Source organism: Protopterus annectens, chromosome 8.part0 (genome assembly GCF_019279795.1).
Source record: "Protopterus annectens isolate FY-2018-M chromosome 8.part0, PAN1.0, whole genome shotgun sequence".
Taxonomy (NCBI): domain Eukaryota; kingdom Metazoa; phylum Chordata; order Ceratodontiformes; family Protopteridae; genus Protopterus; species Protopterus annectens.
The window spans coordinates 1,420,940,871-1,420,962,169 of record NC_056741.1 but is presented as its reverse complement, the minus strand read 5'-3'; the positions used below and the strand labels follow the sequence as shown (position 1 = coordinate 1,420,962,169).

Here is a 21,299-nt window from a genome sequence, read left to right as displayed (position 1 = left end):
GGCATTCACCACTGCACCTTCACAGCCCCAAAGGTGGCTGTGCTAGGGACTGAACTGCAGAGCCAGTCTGACTCTCTAATCGAGATTCGTGGCCCTCAAGCTGGCATAGAAGATCACCGACCTGGGCGTTGATCGCTCTACGCACCATATCCCTGACCTTGTGACATGTGACAGGTGCCTGTCTGGGTCCACTCCCAGGGGGGAGGCGAGCCCCATCCCCTGAGGTGGTTCCACCCAAAGGTGGTGCAGGACCACTTGACAGGGAGGTGCGGGGTTGGTCCCCAGACATGCTGGTGCCCAGTGCCTCAGCCAGCTGAGGTGGGACAGGTGGGTCCGCTGGGACCGGCCTTCCCAAGTGTGCTATAGTGTTTAGATTTCAACATTATATATGGGTTAGTAATAGTCAACACATTCCAGGGTTAGGTATAACAGCATGCATAGATATTCCCATTAACCCAGACACCAGATACAGAACAGTTGCATAGTAAACAGAACCCATGCATATATGGGACCACAGTGGTAATAAAAACAGCATGCAGGTACGTTGATGGCACCATGCCAACAATGTTGGAATAATTCAATATGGCACATGCATGGGAACCATTAGAATATTTATCAAATGATTGGCCATTATCAGAGTCAGTACACACCAGTTGGGGTGGGTATGTTGATTATTGTTGGAGATAAGGTGGGGGGAGAGAAAGATGTCATTTAACAAGTAGTATATTACTGTACTCCAAATTACTTTCCTAGTCAGTGCTGTTATCTGTACCTTACAAGTCTTACTGCACTACCCTATAGACCTATATTGGACACTGTTATGGCTGTCAACATCATTACACATGAACCAGTTTTACCTGCAGTATACACCTCTTACCTGGTATACCTGTGGAGGGAATGTTTGTTAACACTGACTAACTGTTTGTACACATACGGCTGGATTCTGGGTTGATGTTTTGCACTATGCTATCCAGCTCTTTTTGCACAGACTCTGGCCATGTGTTGACCACATGCTGGTATGCCTGGATATATCTAGAATATTGCCCTCTTCCACCTTTAGGGACCTGACACACACATAGACTTGCTTTCCTACACAGTTATATTATGTAGCACAGTGTGGGCGACAATGACCAGTGATACTTTATTATTCAGAGAAACTGCAACACTCATGATCCGATACAATACAAGGGTGGATGGTACCAGTACAGGTTATATTGGTCTGTATTTCACAGCACAGTGTTCATATCCAACGTACCTGTGGGAGCTATGTTTGTTAGCACTACCTGACTGTTGCCACACAAGGTTCTAGATTACACATTAGTATCATGCACATACATCTCACTCTGTTACTGTACACACTCTGACCACAGCTTAACAGGTTGGGTTGTAAATGGGACATACGTGGCTTCTTAGTCACATAAGGTATTGGGGAGTTGCTAGTGTGCCAGGTTTGTTGTCATAGATGTGTGTCAATCAGTTGTATTTCCTGTTTGCTGCCTATATGTCTGGGATCATCCCACTGATTTCTCTGGGGAACAGGTTGTTAGGCATTAGATATGGGCCACTTTAATAGACAGTCTGGACATATCTGTACAGTTGTGGAGTATAATTCCATATGCAGACCACTACCACTGGCAGGATTCAAACTGTGGCTGTGTGTGCTAATAAAACAGTTCACATCTCAATTGCATTTGCTATTCAAGTTGTGTTGTCTGCATTTCCCCTCTTTACTGTCTATGTGACTCTCAGTTGCACTAAATGTAGGGTTGCCAGCTGTCCGGTTTTTGACTGGACTGTCCGGTTTTCTGACAAATTGTCCGGTTACCAATTTAATTCAAAACTGGACACGGAAGTACGGGTTTTACTCAACTGCCACAAGTCACTGTAAAAAGATTTCTAACAGAAAACGTATGACAGACCCTTTCTACATAGACCTGTAAAGAACATAAACTTTTTAAGGCACGAAATGAGGAACATTCCTCGTAATGAGGTACACATAAGCGGTTTGCCATGCCCTCTCAACTAAGTGTGTGCCCTCGTACACTTCGACATTGATTGGAGGGAATACACATATAAGCAGTAAGGAGTGGCAGCGAAGCTGGCTAGTTGGACATGTAATTTACAAGACTTGGGTCGAAAACTTTGAGAAGTTTCATTACTGAGTACACTTTTATGTATAACTAATACAGATTTAATAGCTTTCACGGCAGATGTATACGTTGATTGTTGGTGCTTGTCTTTGTTTGTTTCCTCCCACTTCATGCTGGCGCATCGTTTCATTTTGTATTATGGGTCGTTTTTCTGCTTTTAGTATTTTTTTTGTTGCATTTTGGTTTTTGGCAAATAACTGTGCTGCGCTTTTTATATTTTTACATTTTTGTGTCCTGTGCCCAGAGTTGCGTTTTTTTGTAGTTAGCGCTAGCGTACCTCTTGGTAATCCCTGATTTTTAGGGAAGTTCATAATATTGAGTCAAATTGTGGATGTATCAATCTTAATCCCTCCTAGAAGTGGTGAGTTTTGGAGAAAAGATGATGATTTACACTTAGTAAATAATTACAGTTCTAGACTTCTTTACTGCAGAAAATGCATGTTAATTTACATTTTCTTATTCCATCTATGTCTCAAGCTAAAACAACATACATCTACTTTAAAATGCTATCAGTGTGTTTTACTTATCAAACCCATTACTGCATCACTATTAAACAAATTCTGCTGCAAACTACATCTGACATCATCAAAACGTGTTTTGACTGTTTGATCTTGACTATTGCTTAGTTACAGTTGAGGTAAAAGCAGTCCCTTTTTATGGCAGTAGACAGTATCTAACAATATTCATCTATTACGGTGCTGCACTGGTTACGTCCTTCATTTACCATTATCAGAGTGAGTAAAATGCTGCTGTTTCTCATGTGGCATGTAGACACTCATAATGCAGATGGTAGTTTAATTTTATTTTATCGACCCAGTCTGAGTGTGGACTAAATGATCCTTCAGTGCCCTATCAATGTGAAATTTTTGTCTAGTGCGCTAACAGTAAGAAGCACTAACCTTACTTTAACTAAAAAAAAAAAAACTATAGCCTAACCAGATCTGCTGAGTGTAATTACTCTTACTTATTGCACAGCGGGTTTTAACTTGTCACCGGAAGTTAGCTTTTTTAAAAAAATTTCTGTCACTGCTCTGTATGCATATTGCTTGCATCACCTGTTACTTGTAACTTACACAGACATGGTCTTGCTGTGGATTTTATCCTGTCTTGATCTAAATACCAGAGATGACTACTGAAACTGTCCCTTCCTGAGCAGGTTTACCACTTTTTCAAATTCCAGAAATAGGATTTTTTTATGGAAACATAACATTTTGCAAGATAAACCATACCCATAACCACTGCAAAAGACGGGTCGGTACTTGACAGGGTCTTTTTTTGTCAAAATAAAAGCTCATTCTTGTACAATTTTGTTGATGTAGTTTCATATACCATTTAGATGTTTCAGATACAAAGCAATTGCTTTTACAAATAGTAAAGGAAATTTATGAAATATTTTTGGTCCTAAAAATTCCAGAACATTCAAGATTTTTCATGTTTTTTACAGGCCACAACTGATTCTCCGATAGTCCGGAAAACATTGTACAAACTCCGGTATTCTGTTTCAAACTATTGGAGTTTGTAAATCGGCTGATTTACTATGCTTTTTTTTTTTTTTCACAGAAAAGCATAGTAAATCAGACGAAAGCAGGCAGCAGAAATGGAAAAAGAGGGTGTTCTCCGACTGCCGATGTCATTGTGATGTCACAAAATGGGCAGAACACCAGCAGGAGAGGGGTGGGATGGGCGGGGTTACTGGTGACATGAGGGGTGTGGCTTTACTCTGGTTTTAGCCACGACGAAAGGTGGCAACCCTAACTAAATGGCCTCTGTGGATTACACCTGTCATATACAGGCATTCCTACACATTCACATTATGGTGCATGGTGTGGGTAACAGTGCTTAATACTACAGTACTATTACATGATTGCAAATCTACATTACCATATGATACCAGAACATACACATACAGTCCAGCAGTTAGACCTGTTTTGTCAGGGTATTACACTTTTATTGCCATACTAACAATATGAGACTCTTCCTGCCATATTCTCTAGTGTATGCAGTACTTGCCTTGAACAATACAGGTTTTATACTAGCAATTACTTTACTACTACTTTTATTTTTATTTCCTATGACAGTAAAAGCATGAGTATTGCTGACCTTCCTCGCATCGCAACCATGCCAGGCAGCAGATGTGGGCCTCCTGATTCGCGGCCCGCTCCATTGCAGCTGTGGGGGACATAAGAGGAATATTTAGCCATACCTATCCATGATATACCTGAGCTGGCAATTATTAAACTGGTAGTGGATTGATACTTACACACGGCTGGGACATCCCCTGATGCTCTAGCCTCTTGGAGCCCCTCCACCAAGAGGTCCCCCTTCCGCCACATCAGGTCGGCATAGTGGTGCCTGACCTGCTCACCAGTTTGGGGTATGCCATTGGCACTGGTGAGGTCATGGGTGAGATGGTCCCAGGCCTCCGCCTTATATTGGGAGCCCTGGTACTGGCCCTGCAGCAGTCTCTGTGCATGGTCTTTAACTAGGAGTCTAGACATGACCTTGGACTTCTGGATGCACCAGCACTGCACCTGGAAGTGCACTCCTTTTCCCCTTACTGCCATAGTGCCTGCAAGGGGAAGCTACAACCAGTTATGAGCTGTATTCCTGCCTCTTGGGGTTAATTAAGGCTGATTTCTCACACTTTTCCATGATTGGCCGGTTTTAAAAAGGCTAAGCTATGGGCAAACCTGCTTACCTAAGATTGGCATTGTTTGAAGGAGTATACCACTGTGCACAAATAGTTAGCTGGTGTACACATTGCTCACACCTCCTAAGCTGGCCTTTGCAATGCTTGGTGTTGCCTACAGTAGACATTCAATATAATGCCTTTTTGGAATTGTGTTATTATTCATTATACCTTATATTTATGCCTAGTATCCCTGATTGATATGTATGTACACTCTGTGGGGTCCTTGTGTTTTATTGAGGATTTCAACACTCTATTACAAGTACACCTCACTTCTGGGCTTACTGCTGTACTCAAGTTCACATATTTATGTTATGTAGTGGGTTATGGCACATATGACTATATACTGATGCCTTTCACAGGTTCAGTTTGGTTATACTATGGTGAGGACATGTTTACTACTACCGCATTCATCTGTTCTTCTGTGATGCCTTGGTGGATAGCTACTGGGACTATCATGTATAGGGTCCTGGGTTTGAGACCAGCATGGCTATTTACTTTGTTGCTGGGCAGAACAAGGCCATTGGATACAGAGTGATTAAGGCACTTTATAGCAATTGTAAGTGGGTTTGCATGGTGGGAAGCACTGCTTATTTCAGGTTATAGTTTCTTACACTCAGTTAACTTCTACATTGCTTAATCTGTGTAGGCAGTGCTTACCCCCATGCAAACACACTTAAACATGCTTACTAGTGCTTACATATGCTTACTACTGCTTATCTGTGCTTACACCTGCCTTATTCATTATGACACTGACTCTTCACATGTGCATTTCCTGCAGTACTCCCGTTCATAAATATATGTTATTTAGTGGGTTTTACAATAAAAATATTAGTTATACCATGCTTTGCCATGTAACATAGACTGTGCTACAGTGGGACTTGAACCGGGAATGCCTGTTCGTTAGGCAAATGCTCTGCCCACTACACTATTGCTGTGCTGCTTCAGTTGCATATATCTTCCTTTTTATCCTCTTCAGCCTTTTAAGCTGCTTTAACCATAGCTAAGAAATGGGCACACCCATGCACCTACAGTTAGTTGTACTCGGATTTAAAAAAAAAAAATAGGGGGTTTCTTCTTTTGATTTTTATGTCCTGTTGCTGTTGTACACATGGGGGACTATTGGTGGGGATATGAGGGCACCTATGTGTGGTCTCGCTCATTTATTTCCACTTTCTACTGTTCTACATTGCAGGGGCATGTTTATTCTTGAAGCTCTGCTCTCAGACACACCCCCTGCACTCGTATACGGTCTATGTAAGCCTAGGACCTCGGGCAGCGTGTCTTCATTATTATGCATGACTCGCTGCCGTCCTGCTCCTACATGGGTGCTTCTGTGCAGGACTAAGTCCTGCACTAAAGATTAGTGAATCCTGGGGAGTGTTTCATAGAGCTAACATTTCTTAGTGTTTCTCTTAATGTTGTGCTTTTCTTTTTTTGGAAATGGAGGTACATGCAACTGCATTTTGCATGTTTAATCATCTCTGTTATTCTGTTTGTATGAATCGCTGCAAAGAAAGCAATACTTGTGATCTTTGGTCCAAAGTGCACTTACTATTCCAGGAGATTTGTGAGTACACATGTATTAAAGGTTCCAAAAAGTGATTGGGAACAAAGGTAGTGAAGGTTAACTTTAGCAACATTTGCTTTTTGCCATTTGGGTCTGCTGTATATGTACATGCTTTCAAAATATGTTCAAAGTCAAATGGCACTGATGGCATTTCACTTTTAATCATTTCACACATTTCTTCCACTTCATTTGATGGAATAAATACTAAATGATGGCAATTGTTTAACAAGGTTGGAGAATCTGATGTCACAATAGTAACTTTTTTCAATATACAGCAGACACTATGGCTGATTTGGAACTACCAACTTTAAAGTTTAAATTTGGAATGTGGTGTTGCAATGCATCACATGCACCTTTTTCAGAATCACATAAGATGAACTTCAGACAGACTGTGAATTCCATGTCAGCTGCCAGTTCAACTATTGCATCATGAAACACATGATGCGCAGTTTGTGTTGTACAGAATGAAATTCAACAAATGAATGGAAATGTTTTGGTTTATCCTTCCACTATCCAATGTCCATGGAATCTATAATTCTTTAAAGAGTTTTGCGTTCATGAGAAATGTTTCATCAACCAGACAGATTTATGCAAGTAACTGACATTTCTCCTTGTGGTGAATATAAGCAGCGTGCTCTCCCTATCTTTTTTTCAAAAAACATTTTTATTAAATTTTGTTAGTAAACACGGACATAAAGTATTAAAAATAAACAATATAAAACATAATAACTATTTACACTATATACAAACATCCATAATGAACATTTGTTTTATCCAAGAAAGGTAATCAATATTTTATCTAACAATCTCTCCAATTTTTGGCAAGCTAGTCTTTTGTGTATTACATTTGATGATCTCTGATAAATAGTTTGCATTTCTTTTTTACATACAAATTTTGCTATTGAAATAAACTCAGTAAACATAAGATCTTGCTTATTTTTCCAGCTCAATGTAATTATTTTTCGAGCAATAGCTAGAATTAACCAAAGAACAAGTAACTGATGTCTAGGAATTACACTTGGGGTAGGGACATTGAATAATATCAAAGAGCTAGTAATTTGACAGTTAATCAGACCACAGGGCTTTTGCAAAATGTCTAAAATCACTCCAGTATTGTGTGAGAGTTCTACATTTCGATGAACATATGAACCCAGTTCGCTTCAAGAAAATCACCACACCTCCAGCATTTGCTTTCATTACTCTTGGTTATAAGGTCAATTCTGTGTGGAGTGTAAAAGCTTCTTTGAATAAATCTCCAGGTATATAGTCTCCAATATAAAGATGATGAAGTGTTTTTATTGAATTTAATAACTGTTTCTTATTATTGCTAGATAAAGGTTCACCAGTAATCTTTATGGAGTAATTCCAAAAAGCTTGGTCAAAAGTAATCAAGTCTTCTTGTAGGATTTTATATACAGGTGATATGCTTAATTTATGTTCAATGTTCATCGAACTATACCATATGAATAGTTCTATCAATCTTGGCATATCGGTTTCCAGATTTATTGACACTCACACTTTATTTTCAACAAACTGTCTTAATGATTAATTACAGAGCCAATTATCTTGACAGACATTATATCTGGCTAAGAGAAAGTTCATTGGTTGGATGCTCTTATTGTCTATATACTGGTGCCAAAACTTTAGATTATTCTCTTTAAGATTCTGCATCTTATTGATATTGAAGGTATCTAGGCAATCTGGTGTATAAGCTATGGGAAATGTAATGAAAAAGGTGTTCTTTAGACTATAATTGTTGTCGATTATATTTTTGAAAATATAAAATATTTGGTTTATACCATGTGAGAAGTGGCTAAATTTCTTATTATATAAACAATATTCACGAAGTATCCAAAATATTTTAATTCCAAAGATTTCCTTAAACTGGGCTTCTGAGTTCTCAGAGGAAGTTATATGTATTTCATGTAGTTGTTTCCAGCTAGAGGCGTATATGGATGAAATCCAGTGTAGTATTATGTTAATAATAACAGATTTGGAATATAATTCTATGTTGGGAAAGTCAATCCCATTACTGTCCCAGGCTCTAACATGCCATTTATAGGCTATTCTTGGTTCCTTTGGGAACTGTAGAAAAGTTAGTAATAGGGAATCTATTTGTTTAAAGAATTTCTTAGGAGGAGGTAAAATCAATGATTGTATGTAAAATAAAATATTTGGCAAAATAATCATTTTTATTACTGTAAGTCTGTCTTCCATGGTGAAAAACATTTTGTTCCACTTTTTAGTCAAGTCACTGATTATAGCTACCAGTTTAGTGAAGTTAAATTTAATAGTCTCATTCCATTTATTTTTAATACTTATTCCTAGATAATCTATCATCTTTTTACCAGTTGAATGTATTGTATTTTTGCAAATTGCTATTTATTTTCTTATTGATTAAAAAGTGTTTTGGTTTTATTTTGATTAAAATTGAGCCCTGAGATTTTTCCAAATAGAGTTATGGCATTCATGATATGTTGTAAAGAGCCTTCTATGTCACTGGATGTTAGTAGAATATCGTCAGCGAAAGGTTGAACTTTTGGACAGTATCCCTCATTAACTTGAAATCCTTTGATATTTGAGTTATTTCTAATAAATGAAGCAAATGGTTCCACTGAAGTGAAAAATAATGGGGATAGAGAGCAATCTTGTCTAGTTCCCTTATGAATTTTTACTGGAGATGATAGACATGAGCCAATCGTAACAAATGCTTTAGAATCACTATAAATATTTAATATCCGTTTAGTGAAATCTGAAGTAAAGTTAAATTCTTTAAAGATTTTTTGTAAGTATGATCAACTAAGGGAATCGAATGCTTTATCAATAACCAGACTAATAATAGTTAATTGTTTCTTGGTTTTGTTTGCAATGTCTATTAGAGATAGTAGCTTAATAATATTGTCGTGTACTTTTCTATGTAAGATAAAGCTAGTTTGATCAAAGTGTATTAGAATGGGTAATATGGGTGGCCACGGTGGTGCAGTGGTTAGCGTTGCTGCCTCACAGCAAGAGGTTCTCCGGTTCGATTCTCGGCTGGGGTGCCTTCTGTGCAGAGTCCACATGTCCTCCCTGTGGTTGCGTGGGTTTCTTCCAGGTGCTACGGTTTCCTCCCACATCCCAAAGACATGCTGTAGGTGGATTGGACACTCTAAATTGGCCCTAGGTGTGAGTGTGTGCGTGGGTGTGCCTTCTGTGGAAAGTTGGGCAGCAGGCTGGCAACTCAACACTGTAAAACTCCACTGCCAATCATGAGCAGACAGGTGATCCGCTGTGGTGACCCCTAACCAGGAAAAGCCAAAAGAAGAAGAAGAAGAGTCTTTTGGCCTGGATAGACATGAAAATTTTATAATCAATATTTAACAATGATATGGGGCTATATGATGCACATAGTTGGGGGTCCTTACCTTGTTTCAAAATGGTGGAAATTATTGAGTACTTCCACGTGGGAGGGAAAATTAAGTCTTGTTTACCCATGGAGAATGTGTTTAATAATAACTTTATTGTGTGCTCTGGAAGAATTTTATATATTTCTGGGATTATCCCATCTAACCCTGGGGGTTTATTATCCTTCAGATTTTTACCTTGTTCTTTCACTTCTGCTAAAGTTATTTGTTTATTTAGGGTACTATTTTGCTGTTTTGATAGTTTAGTCTTGATATTTTCTTGTAGAAATGTATCTATTACATCATCTGAATCTAGTGGTGATTGCATGTAATTGATTGACCGATAATGATTTCTAAAGGCTTCTAATATACCTCCTAAATTAGTTGTTCTTTTTACTGTGTTATTATTCTTATATTTAATTTCATTAATGTGATTTTGTTTATTAATTTGTTTGGATCTGATAGCAAGTTTATGTAAATGTCTGGGGTTTACTGAATAGGACTGCAGTTTAATCGTTTCTAAGCTTATAGCAACCTTATGGTTCAATATTTCTAAATATTTGTGGTTTAGTTTAGAAATTAAAGTAAGCACTGCTTTATTATTTGATTTTAAATTTAGTTTCAACTTATCTATTTTGGCTTGTAATCAGAAAGTTCCGTGTCCCATTCCTTTCTCCTTTGAAAATACCAAATTTAACTCCACTAAAGATGTGAACTTTTAATGCATTCCAGAGTATGATATCTGTTACTTCACCATTATTGTTGTTTTCCATAAATGCATTTATTTCTTTTAAAACCACTCCTTAAAACCTTTTAACTTAGTAACACAGGCTGGGATTCTTTGAAAAATGATCATATCATCTTTTTTTCACAGTCAAGCTGAACAAAAAGGCATTGTGGTCAGAGAGTGGACATGACTGTATTGCAACATCACTTATTTTAGAGTAAAGAGTGTTAGACACAAAAATCTTATCAATATTAGTTTGTGTGCCAAATTGGAAAGAATAATGAATATATTGAAGTGAATTTTAAACTCTTAAATTATGTATGTCTCTAAAATTCATTAAGGCTATAAAACTGTTTGCCTTTATATCTTGTGTTGTTAGTTTAACCTTACTATTTTTAGAGGTGTCTTCATCTGATAAGCAATTGAAATCTCCCGCCAGAAAAATTTCTCCCTTTGCATGTAAAGTAATGAGATCCAAGTATTTCTTCACATATTTAGTTCCTAAACCAGGAATCCAATATGAGTTTACCAGTGTGAAGAATTTCTTATTAACTTCTAGCACTACTAAGCTTAACATTCCGTCTTTATCTGAAAAGGTGTTTAAAATTTTAGGAAGTGTATAAGTATTATTCCATAGTATAAGAGTACCTCTCCTTTTGGCTCTAAAGAAGGAATCTGTGAGAACTGTAAAACCATTAAATGATAATTTTTGCAAATCCTTTTCAAGCAAGTGGGTTTCCTGCAAGAAGATTATCTGAGCTCTGTGCATTTTAATGAATTTAATTAAACTAGCTCTTTTGACATTGTTATTTAAGCCATTAATATTTAATGATAAGCATTTATATATCATCATTTGTTAAAGTTATATTTAGAGCATCAACAATACCTTCCAAGTATAATGACTTGAAGTAATTCATGAAGTTATGTATCATGGATGAGTCAAAAATCTTTAGAAACAAATTCTGAAACCAATAACTAAGAAAACATACATACATGGAACCTAAAGTTCCAGTTTTAGGTTTATAGGTTTATAGGTTGATACTAGGCTATCGGACCTAGGGCCTATACAAGCCTAGACATAACAATTCCCTGGCTATTTCTTCCCACACTATTTACTTCCCTGGACCCCTGTCTAGCAGGGTGACTGACGTGATCCCCGGGGTGAATTTCCTTTCTCCCATCCAATCATCAAGGTTCCTTTTGAAGAGTGCCAAAGAGGCACTCTGCTTGACATGTATGGGCAGTCTATTCCAGAGTCTGGGGAGTCTCTGGGTCAGGAACTTATCCCTCCAGCATGTTTAGTTAATAAATTAACTAAACCACCCTTTAACACCATCTCACACACCAAAAACATACATAAATAACTTCTGCTTTAAATGTAGCATATACAAACAGTAAAGCATTTCTAAGGTAACTCAAACAAATATGAACATAAAAAGTCCATCAGGCAATTACAGTGGATTTGTATGTACTATTGTGTAAACCACTAGCTATTGGAAAATAAGGAGTCAGTTTCACCAATTAACCCAGTTGCTTTATCGGCATAAGCTTCTAATACCTATATATGTTATACCTGAATTGCAGTCTCTTGTGTTTATAACTACAGCAATACAGAAAGAGAAAAAAAAGGGGAGGGACCATATGTTGGTCTATTAATACTAATTGAACAGAACAGAGTGACCTAGAACATTTTAACAATCCAATCAACATCAAATGTTTTCTTAAATGTAGGAACCTTACTATTAGGAAGGTTTGATTTATTTTCTGTGGTTCCCTGACAGTTCTACTCCTCAGTGCAGGCTGCTTTTAAAAATGTAAGTGTGCTTTTAATTGACTAATTGCTTTGAACTTTTTATTGGCTTACATAGTTTTAAACTAGGTATATTACTGTGGTTGCTTTGACTTGGTTTTTATTGTTTATTCTGAAGAAGTTCTGTTGAGACAAAAGCATGGAATAAAGTTTTTATACGCTAAGCTACTTGCTTTCCAGTCTTTATTGACCATCAGTCACACTGTCTGACATATCTTTTTGAACCATCTAAAAATCACTGTTCAACCTTAGTCTCCTAACTGGCTTTGTGCCTAGTGAATGGAGGACAACAACAGTTATCTTTCTGTACAAAGGCAGGCCATCTACTGACCTGGATAACTACAGATGTATACGACTGACTCGTTTCATATGTAAAGCCATGGGAACAATTATTATTGATATTATAAACAAAGGCATAGGAAACCTTTAGACACTATATCCAATACAGTTTGGTTTTGTTAAAGGCAGACTTTGCTTACTCAACCTGGTGGACTCTTTTGAGAAAGTCACCAAAGCTATGGACAAGGTTAAAATGGCATACCTTGACTATCTTGACTTGGCCAAAGCATGTGACACTATTCCCCATTCAGACATTGTAGGCAAACTCATAAAACTAGGAGTAAACCATATGCCAGCTATTGGATAGCTAAATAACTCACATATAGGACACAGGAAGTCAAGATAGGGGACTCTACCTCCACAAAAAGGTCAGACACAAGTGTTGTCCATCATGGCTCAGTAATGAGGTAACTTCTTTATGGTATCTACTTTTCCAAAGTTAAAGCTAACATCAAAGGCCTCTGCTTGATCAAGTTTGTGAGCGACTGCAAACACAGAATCTCTCAAGGACATTATATCCTCCATGAGGCTTTGCACAATCTAATAATTGGTGCCAGAGCCATGGTATAAACCTGAATGCCAAAATATGTAACAGTATCCTTTGGAAAGATAGCCACCCCTGGTAATTACCATGTAAACAATATATCCCTAAGAGTAGACCCAGTGCTAAAAAACTTGGGAACATATGTAGACAGTGACTTGGTCTTTGACTGACATGTGTCTATTGTTGTAAGGGAATCATTCTGTATTGTGCAACTTATATGCAAGGGTATAGCATTCAGGTCCAAAGACATCACTGTCCCATTGTACTCACCCCTCATTAGACCAACCACTGAGCACAATGCTTCCTTTGGTAGCTACCTGAGCAAGCATATATAACAAGTGGAAAACCCTGAAGGTTTCTCACAAAAAAAAAACAAAAAAAAAAAATACAAGGCATGAACCACATGAAATACACAGCCTATCTATCTCAAAGCCTTATCTTTATACTTAGTCTCCTATAGACTGCTAAGAGGTGATCTACATCTCATCCAGTACTGATGGACTTGCTGCACATCTGCAAGTCTAGCAACATCTGAAGTACCCGACTGAAGGAACTCAACCTTATTTGCAACATAAACAGAACATGTTGGAGGAACAGGTACGAGTTTAAGAGATTACCCCTTCTCTAGAACAGGCTTTCCATACATGTGAAGCAAAGTTTGTCCCTGATTCTATTAAAAAGCGACCTGGACCAATGACTGGGGTATCAGAAATTTATCCCTAGACTCGCTCCTTTGCCCCTATTAGACAGAAGTAGCTTGTAAATGCTCAGCCACCCAGCTGTACAGCCCTGAGTAATTTATTCTGTCATTTACATACTGGAAAACATGGCTAGGATTAAAAAGGTCTCCTAGGGCCATTTGCTGCTCTTCAGTATACCTTATTTGGCTACGTGGTAGTTGCTCTTAAGTTGGTCTATACACAAGAAGCCAAGGGTAAAACACCCCTAATGTCAATAGCATGCAGTACAAGACACCAAGGAGTGGGTCCCTTTCAGTTTCTTGACATTTAAGAACATAGAACCTCATATGTTCGAGGCCATATGATTGACATTCTGAAATGTGAGACTGTTTATACTGATATAGAGGTACAGAAAGGATTGGGGAATTTGCTTCTTTTCCCATGGTAGTGTGAAATAAGAGTTGGTTTATTTAATTAGCATAAGGGGTGGGGATAAAGCTTGCCCAGCCCCTCCCTCCTGCAGAAACACAGTGTTTGGTGCTTCTGTATTTATCTACATTTTGGAATGTTGATCATATGGTCATGACTATATGAAGATCAGCATTCTGAAATGTCAGCATTGTAAAGTAGTTACCAAGGAGTACAATGCTCATTGCTGTTTTTCATAGAAAAGTATTACCTGCATGACTTGTAAGTATGCGCTGTCAGTGATTCCCTTTGTTTTGTGAGACTTCTCCCTTCCTCCAGTTGGTACAACAGTAGAGCTGGTATACACAATTTTATAGGGTGTATTGGGGGGTTTGCTCCTCCTTTCCATAAAAACACTTACACACTTTTTTCCCTTCTTTCTGTCAGGCATTAGTTTTCAGCACTATTGAAATCCAGAGTTTTGCTGTTTGGCATTCCATATTAGAACCTGTTAAGTGCTATAGTATCTCATAAAAAATGCAGTTGCTGTCAGACTGAACAATTGATTTTGCTTACTCTTCTTGTTCTTCTTTCTAAAGATGTAGTGAAATGTTCTTGAAGAACCATAAGTGAGATGTCAGATAAAGAATAATCGAACTGGAAAAAATTCACTGCCAATGGTTTGTCAGTCACTTTGTGTGTAACTCTGAATCTTTGGGCTTGAGTAATTGCAAAAGCTGTGTTGGTCCAATAAAAGAAATTGGGCTAGATTCCAAATGACTTGCCATCAAAGAAAGTGACTTACTCCGAGATCAAATCTTTTGGATTCTGGCCCGTGGTGTAAGCCTGTTTAAAGATAGGGCTTACGCTAAAGTCACTTATACCAAGAACAAGTCTTTCAGAATTAGGACAGACTTACATCGGAGTAAGTCACTTAGAATGCGAGCAAGTCTTTTGGAACTGGGCCCACTAAATCACATTAGTGCTTCAGTCTTTTTTCAGTTTTAGTACAAATACAGTGATGAATTATTCTGGGCATGTTTAAGTTGCTTTAAGATGGCTCGCAACTGATGATGTGTTTGTACAGTACCTGAAACTGTACAAGTGACTGCTGCTTTACTACGCTTTTTCTTTCATAGGTTCGTAGGTAAATACTAGGCTAGCTGCATTTGTGGGCCATTTTAATCCAAGCCAATTTCTCTTTCAAATGTGAGAATCAAACCCTGTATCTTGTGACTGTGGTAAACACCTTAACTATTATAACATTCCCCAAGCCCAACTAGAGATCAGAATCAAACTCTGTACCTTATATCTGTCAGTTAAAGCTCTTAACCATTATGACAATCTAGACTCCTTTTCCTTTTATTTTTCAATTTTATCCTGTCATTTCACTAATTCTAAATGTTTTTTTTTGTTCCATATTGTCAAGTGATGTTATTCTTGTACAGATGGCAGAAACAAAAATACAGAAATAATCTCAATCAGCTTTTACAAATGTCACTGCAGGAAAGGATGTTTCTAACTGTTAATAAAGCACTAAGGAATGTTCATTGAGAGTTTTCATCAAGAATACTGTTTCAGCTTTTACAATATTACTTAAGGGGATATTCCACTATGTGACTATTAAGTGACTTTTTGATTAATTAGAAATTTGTGGTGTGTATATTCCTCCAAAGGCAATAATTATTCATTTAAACATACATAAAACATGTTTTCCTTTTAAAATTTTGTTTCCCAAAATATATAATTTTCTGCTATTTTCTTTTTTTGCATTTATCTTTTCAAAATAATGAATTTCAGCAATTTGGTACTCCTTCTGTATATAAAATATGTAACACAATTACATATATGCAACTATATATGCAACTATATCAACAATTGCAGTCAGATGTAATATGGCTGATGTGTGTCATTGTTTAAACTATACAAAGCATGGCCATTGCCTTCAGGCATATTTACTCTCCCCTGTGGTTTGCTTCACTGTTTTCCTTGGGATAATTGATGTGCTTTGGAGAACTTCTAGAGGCAGCTTCACAGCCTAAGACCATTCTGAAATTTAGCATGATTGATGAGGTATATACAGTTAATTTAAAACAGTGGTAGCTTATCTTTGCTCTGTGGTGTAGTGGAATAAATCATTGACCATGACCCAACTACCCCAAGTCTAACTAGTGGTCCAGGTGTCAGAGGAGTCGGGCAGAGGAGAATGTGAGAAAGTGGCTGTTGTCATTTCATCCATTCTTTAGGGAGAGAGGTGGCTGTGGGTAGCCTCATGGGTGACATCTAGATGGAGAATTTGGTGTTATACTAAAGGAGGTTGTGTCTTTCAAGCACACACACTGTCATCATGCAAGTGAAGTCAACATCAGGAGGTATGCTTCATGTGGTAGGCAGCATGCAGTGGAACTCAGCTAGTTGTCATAATAGGGGGCGGAGCTTCAAGAAATATGGCTGGTCTGTTCCACAAGAACAGCAGTCTGACCTGCTGCGTACCATCTAGACATACCTCTCAACCTCTTAGCACATGAAATCTGGATGAAGCCTAAAACAATAATGGGGGACAGATTTTAAATATTGCTCTTATAAACTTAGAAAGTCAATAGAATAACAAAATTTGTGCTAGCAGGCATTTTCTGGAGCATATGAAGTCAAACTCAAATGCATGTCATTATTTAGTGACTTCATTCCTCAGTGATTTTTCAGAAAACCACAGATTTTATGAGGAACAGACCAAAAATATATGGCAAAAATCTGGACATTCTGAAAATATATGGTCAGTTGAGAGGTATGTATCCAGCTCTTGCTACTGGTGAACAGGTAGGCCAATTACTCTACCTACCAGGAGTGAATGGCCCATGGGGCTGTCATCTAGTCCTGGAATACTTAGCTGCTGCCATGTGGAACTAATGGTCCAGCTGGGAGGATAAGTAAGAGTATTCAGCCATTTGGCAGGTGCTGTGTATGTGTAAAAAAACTGGTTGAATACATTCAAAATGTAGTAGAAATGTTTATTATTTTTTTGGTACAGATATTAGATTTGCTTTCCTTTGTATTGTACTGGAATGATTATTTATTCCCCTTGGATTCATAGCCCCACATCAGACTGCAAATCAGAGAGTTCATTTGAGCAGACTTTCACATTCAGCAATACTAGTGTACTTCCCTCATTCCAGCTGCAGTGTCCTGCATGAAAATTAGTCCCCATTTGGACAACCATTTCAACATCAAAAGCATAGTTTTGTAATTAAAGTGAATGAGCATAGTTATGTAATTAAAGCGAATGCCCATGCCTTGTGAGAGATTTTCTTTGGTCCAGTGATCACCAGACATTTAGATGATTGTGTAGGATTTGTAATCTTATCATGCAAAGCTCTAAAACTGGACAAAGAGCTGCAAACCGGCAGCCTATTTAGATAAGATAATGTGCTTAGACCATTAGCAATCAGGTCTGTTAATATATCACAATATGCTTTTCATGGGCAGCTCAGAAGAAATTAGGGTTTGTAATTCTTTGACTAATGGTAGTTGGTCATGACCATGCCATGAAATAAACATGATATAGCTATGCAAAGCTAATATGAGGCTTTGTTTTTGAAAGACAAATTATTCTCACAACTCATGACACATTCAAGGATAATATGACCTGTCAAATGCCATGCCATCTGCTTCAGGCATGAAGATTCAGATTAAGAAATGGAGGGTAGCCTGCCAGAGAAGGATGGAAGTAAGTGTCTTCATCTTCTCAAGGAGAAATAAGGGAAGGATTAATTAATAATGATATTGGACAGCATCTAACAGAAGGTGGGATACTGTATGAGCAGCAGATCAAGTCACTGTGTCTAGGGAATGGGGCCCCATAACTTCATGGTGCACTTTGTCTCTTACACTCATAAATGACAGACAAAATCTTTGCTGATCCAGCATAAAGTTTCGTCATCTTTCCTTAATCCCCCAAAACACACACACACACACACACACACACACACACACACACACACACACACACACACACACACACACACGCACACACGCACACACGCACACGCACACACGCACACTCACGCACACAGATACACACACACTCACACACACACAAACTCTGTTTACTAACTGCATAAAAACACTAAATTCATCTACTTCCACTTATTTCTTCACCAGTGTCCACATAATAAACATAAGCAAAGAAGGCTGACAAAAGCATATCTTTTCAATGGGCTATTCACTTTTTTTAAGAAAAGTGACCAAAGAATGAATGAATGAATGATGAAGTAAAATTCTGTGCCATAACTGTACATGTTCTACAAAAAATGAATAGTGATAGAACATTCTGAGCACTAATAATATAAGTATACATGGTGAATCGTGTAATAATCATTTGTTTTTCACATCTCATTTGTCATCTAAGGAGATGTGGTCCCATCTGGAGGATTACAGAGTGGATCTACTAAACCATTTTTAATTGGAGACTCCAGCTCAGAATTACTCAGTGGGAAAGCAATTCGAATTCAGGGAGCTTGCCTTCACTTAGGTAAAATGGTACCTTGTGCAGGAGGTTACCATGCATTGCTGGATGCACATTTGCTTGCTTCTCAGAATAAAGTAATAGATGCATTAAAAGACTATAGGGATGCTGCTATTATGGGTCTGTCTTTGCCAGAGGATAAAGCAATGATGGAACAAAGATGTATGAAACTTGCTGTAGAAGAAATGGAAAAAGCAGCAACAAGAAATTTCCAGCACATTATTCACAACATGCATAACACTGAAAGACAGAAGGAGGTTGCATCGAGTCTTGCAAGCCATGGAGGCAGCTTAGGTAGGTTTAATCGAAGTGCTCACATTTTTCATTTCCTTATTACAATTTGATTGTAACAACAGTGGTGCAATGAACTGATGATCATTTCTAACAAAGCTAATCTACTAGAAATCAGATTAACATAGTATAACCCACTGCAATGCACTTTTGTAAAAAAGCATTTCCTCAACGAAGGCACTACTGAAAGGCCTGGGAAATTCTAGATCTGAATGTTAAACAGAGTAGTATTGTTCATCAGCTTGGTGATGCTTTATGATATCTTACAATTATCTTCCTTGCTCTCTTTGTGTTTTACCAGATCATTTTTATTCTGAGGTCAAAAAGATGCATTGAAGTCATAATACTGTGGATTGCTACTTCTCTATGGTAAATATGAAGTACCCTTAGTCTTGTTAGGAACTCCACTCTTTGCATCAGTTCTTTGTTGACAGCCTTAAAATTTTTAAAGATAATATATTCATTTAATATGGCACTTCAGATAACTTTGAAAGCTTGTTCCTAATGACAGAAGTATGTTTTCTAGATTCCTTTCAGATTTATTAATACAGAACAGTAGACAACACTCAAAAAAGTCTCTCTTTCTTCTCTGAGTTTAGATGGCTATTTTTCCTATAAATCATGTTCACATTATTACTATTTAGACTAAATTAATAGAATGAACCAGCTTTTCTTAGTATATGTTATGAAAATCTAAATTACCTCTCAAATTCAGTTCACTAACATTTTTGGTGGAAATCCATTTGCTGTATAAAGAAGATATTTAATGTTTCATTCCACCCTCATCAAAGCATGCTATAATTTATGCAGCAGTTAAATTTCAATAAGATATTTTAACACAGAATGTTGTGGCATGCTCACTGTAATGAAACCTACGTAGTTAATAAAATCTAGAAAAATATAATTTCCAAAAGTATTACAAATCCCTGAAAAACTACTGCCACAATTAGAGACCCCTATTAACATACACTGATTTTTTTGGAGTCTATATATTAAATCAGTGAAAACCCACATCAACAAACAGCATTTCATTGGAAATGCTGTTCATTGAATTCCGCTCTGGTGGGGGACTGTGTCCCCCACAGCCCCCACTAATTATATATACCAACTCCAAGATCACAATGCAGTGAGGAAAGGGCACATTTTTTGACCTTCACTATACCCCGATCTCAGTATGAACAGTTTGATGAATGGCATGTTCGATGTTAAGTGCACTGAAATGCTGTTCGCTGAACTGAATATTCGATGATCTAATATAGACCCGATTTTTTGCCATGTAGTTCAGTCTGTAGATTTGCATCAAGAAAGACAGATTCTGCTAATTAATTGATAGTTTTTATTAATTTGCTCTTATCCGGTTATGAATGATTTGTTGAATCACCATTATACTTACTGTTTGCTTTACACTTTAATATAGTTTTTAACTAATGCATTCACTGCATTTTATTTCACAAAGTTTTAAAGTAATGCCTTCACTACATTTTATTTAATGTGGTTTTAAAGTAATGCTTTCACTGCATTTTAGCTAATGTATTAATTCATTTTTAGACCTGTTTGTGATCTTTTCACATCCTTTTTCTTAGATCCATTTTGAAACTCATTTTAAGTGGTTTACATCCATAACTCCATTAGTCATTTATTTAAAAAGGAAGAAATAATATCCATTTACTCCCCTCTGTCCTTTTCCTAACAATTTGTAATCTATTTCTTACATTTATTTGATTTGTCCATTTCATAAACTGGAAGAAGGAAGGAATAAATTGAGAGTCCATACCAAAGGTACTGGAATATGCATCTATAGTGAATAAAAACTGTTTTTCTAAAATGCTTGCTGTGAGATATGGCATATAAATAAATATTAAACATAACGCTTCATTTTGCTATAATTGTGAACAGATTATTTTTAAGCACTTCCTCACCTAACACTTTTACGTGACAGGAATGATACCATATCCTGGTACTGAGTGCATGATTCCTGCAGTTGCTGGAATAGAAATCCCGGACCCTGGGGGCTCAGGAATGATGGTGCCAATATTAGGAGTCGAGTATGATGAGGAAACCAATCAGCTAATGCCACTTGCAGGAACAATGGATGATGCAGATGGCAGAGGTACAGTACAGTATTAATACATGTGATACAAACCCTGATAACATACGCATTGACAGCATTGCACAAACAATATGAT

General features: G+C 37.4%; 1 protein-coding gene across 1 annotated transcript in view; it reads left to right on the top strand.

Annotated features, from left to right (window-relative positions):
• Positions 1-21,299, top strand: part of LOC122808494 — a 666,541-nt gene that overhangs the window by 78,788 nt on the left and 566,454 nt on the right. Inside the window, exons 8-9 of the mRNA XM_044079450.1 lie at positions 18,706-19,116; positions 21,053-21,223. Coding sequence (XP_043935385.1) covers positions 18,706-19,116; positions 21,053-21,223 — 582 coding nt within the window. The remainder of the gene's footprint in view (positions 1-18,705; positions 19,117-21,052; positions 21,224-21,299) is intronic.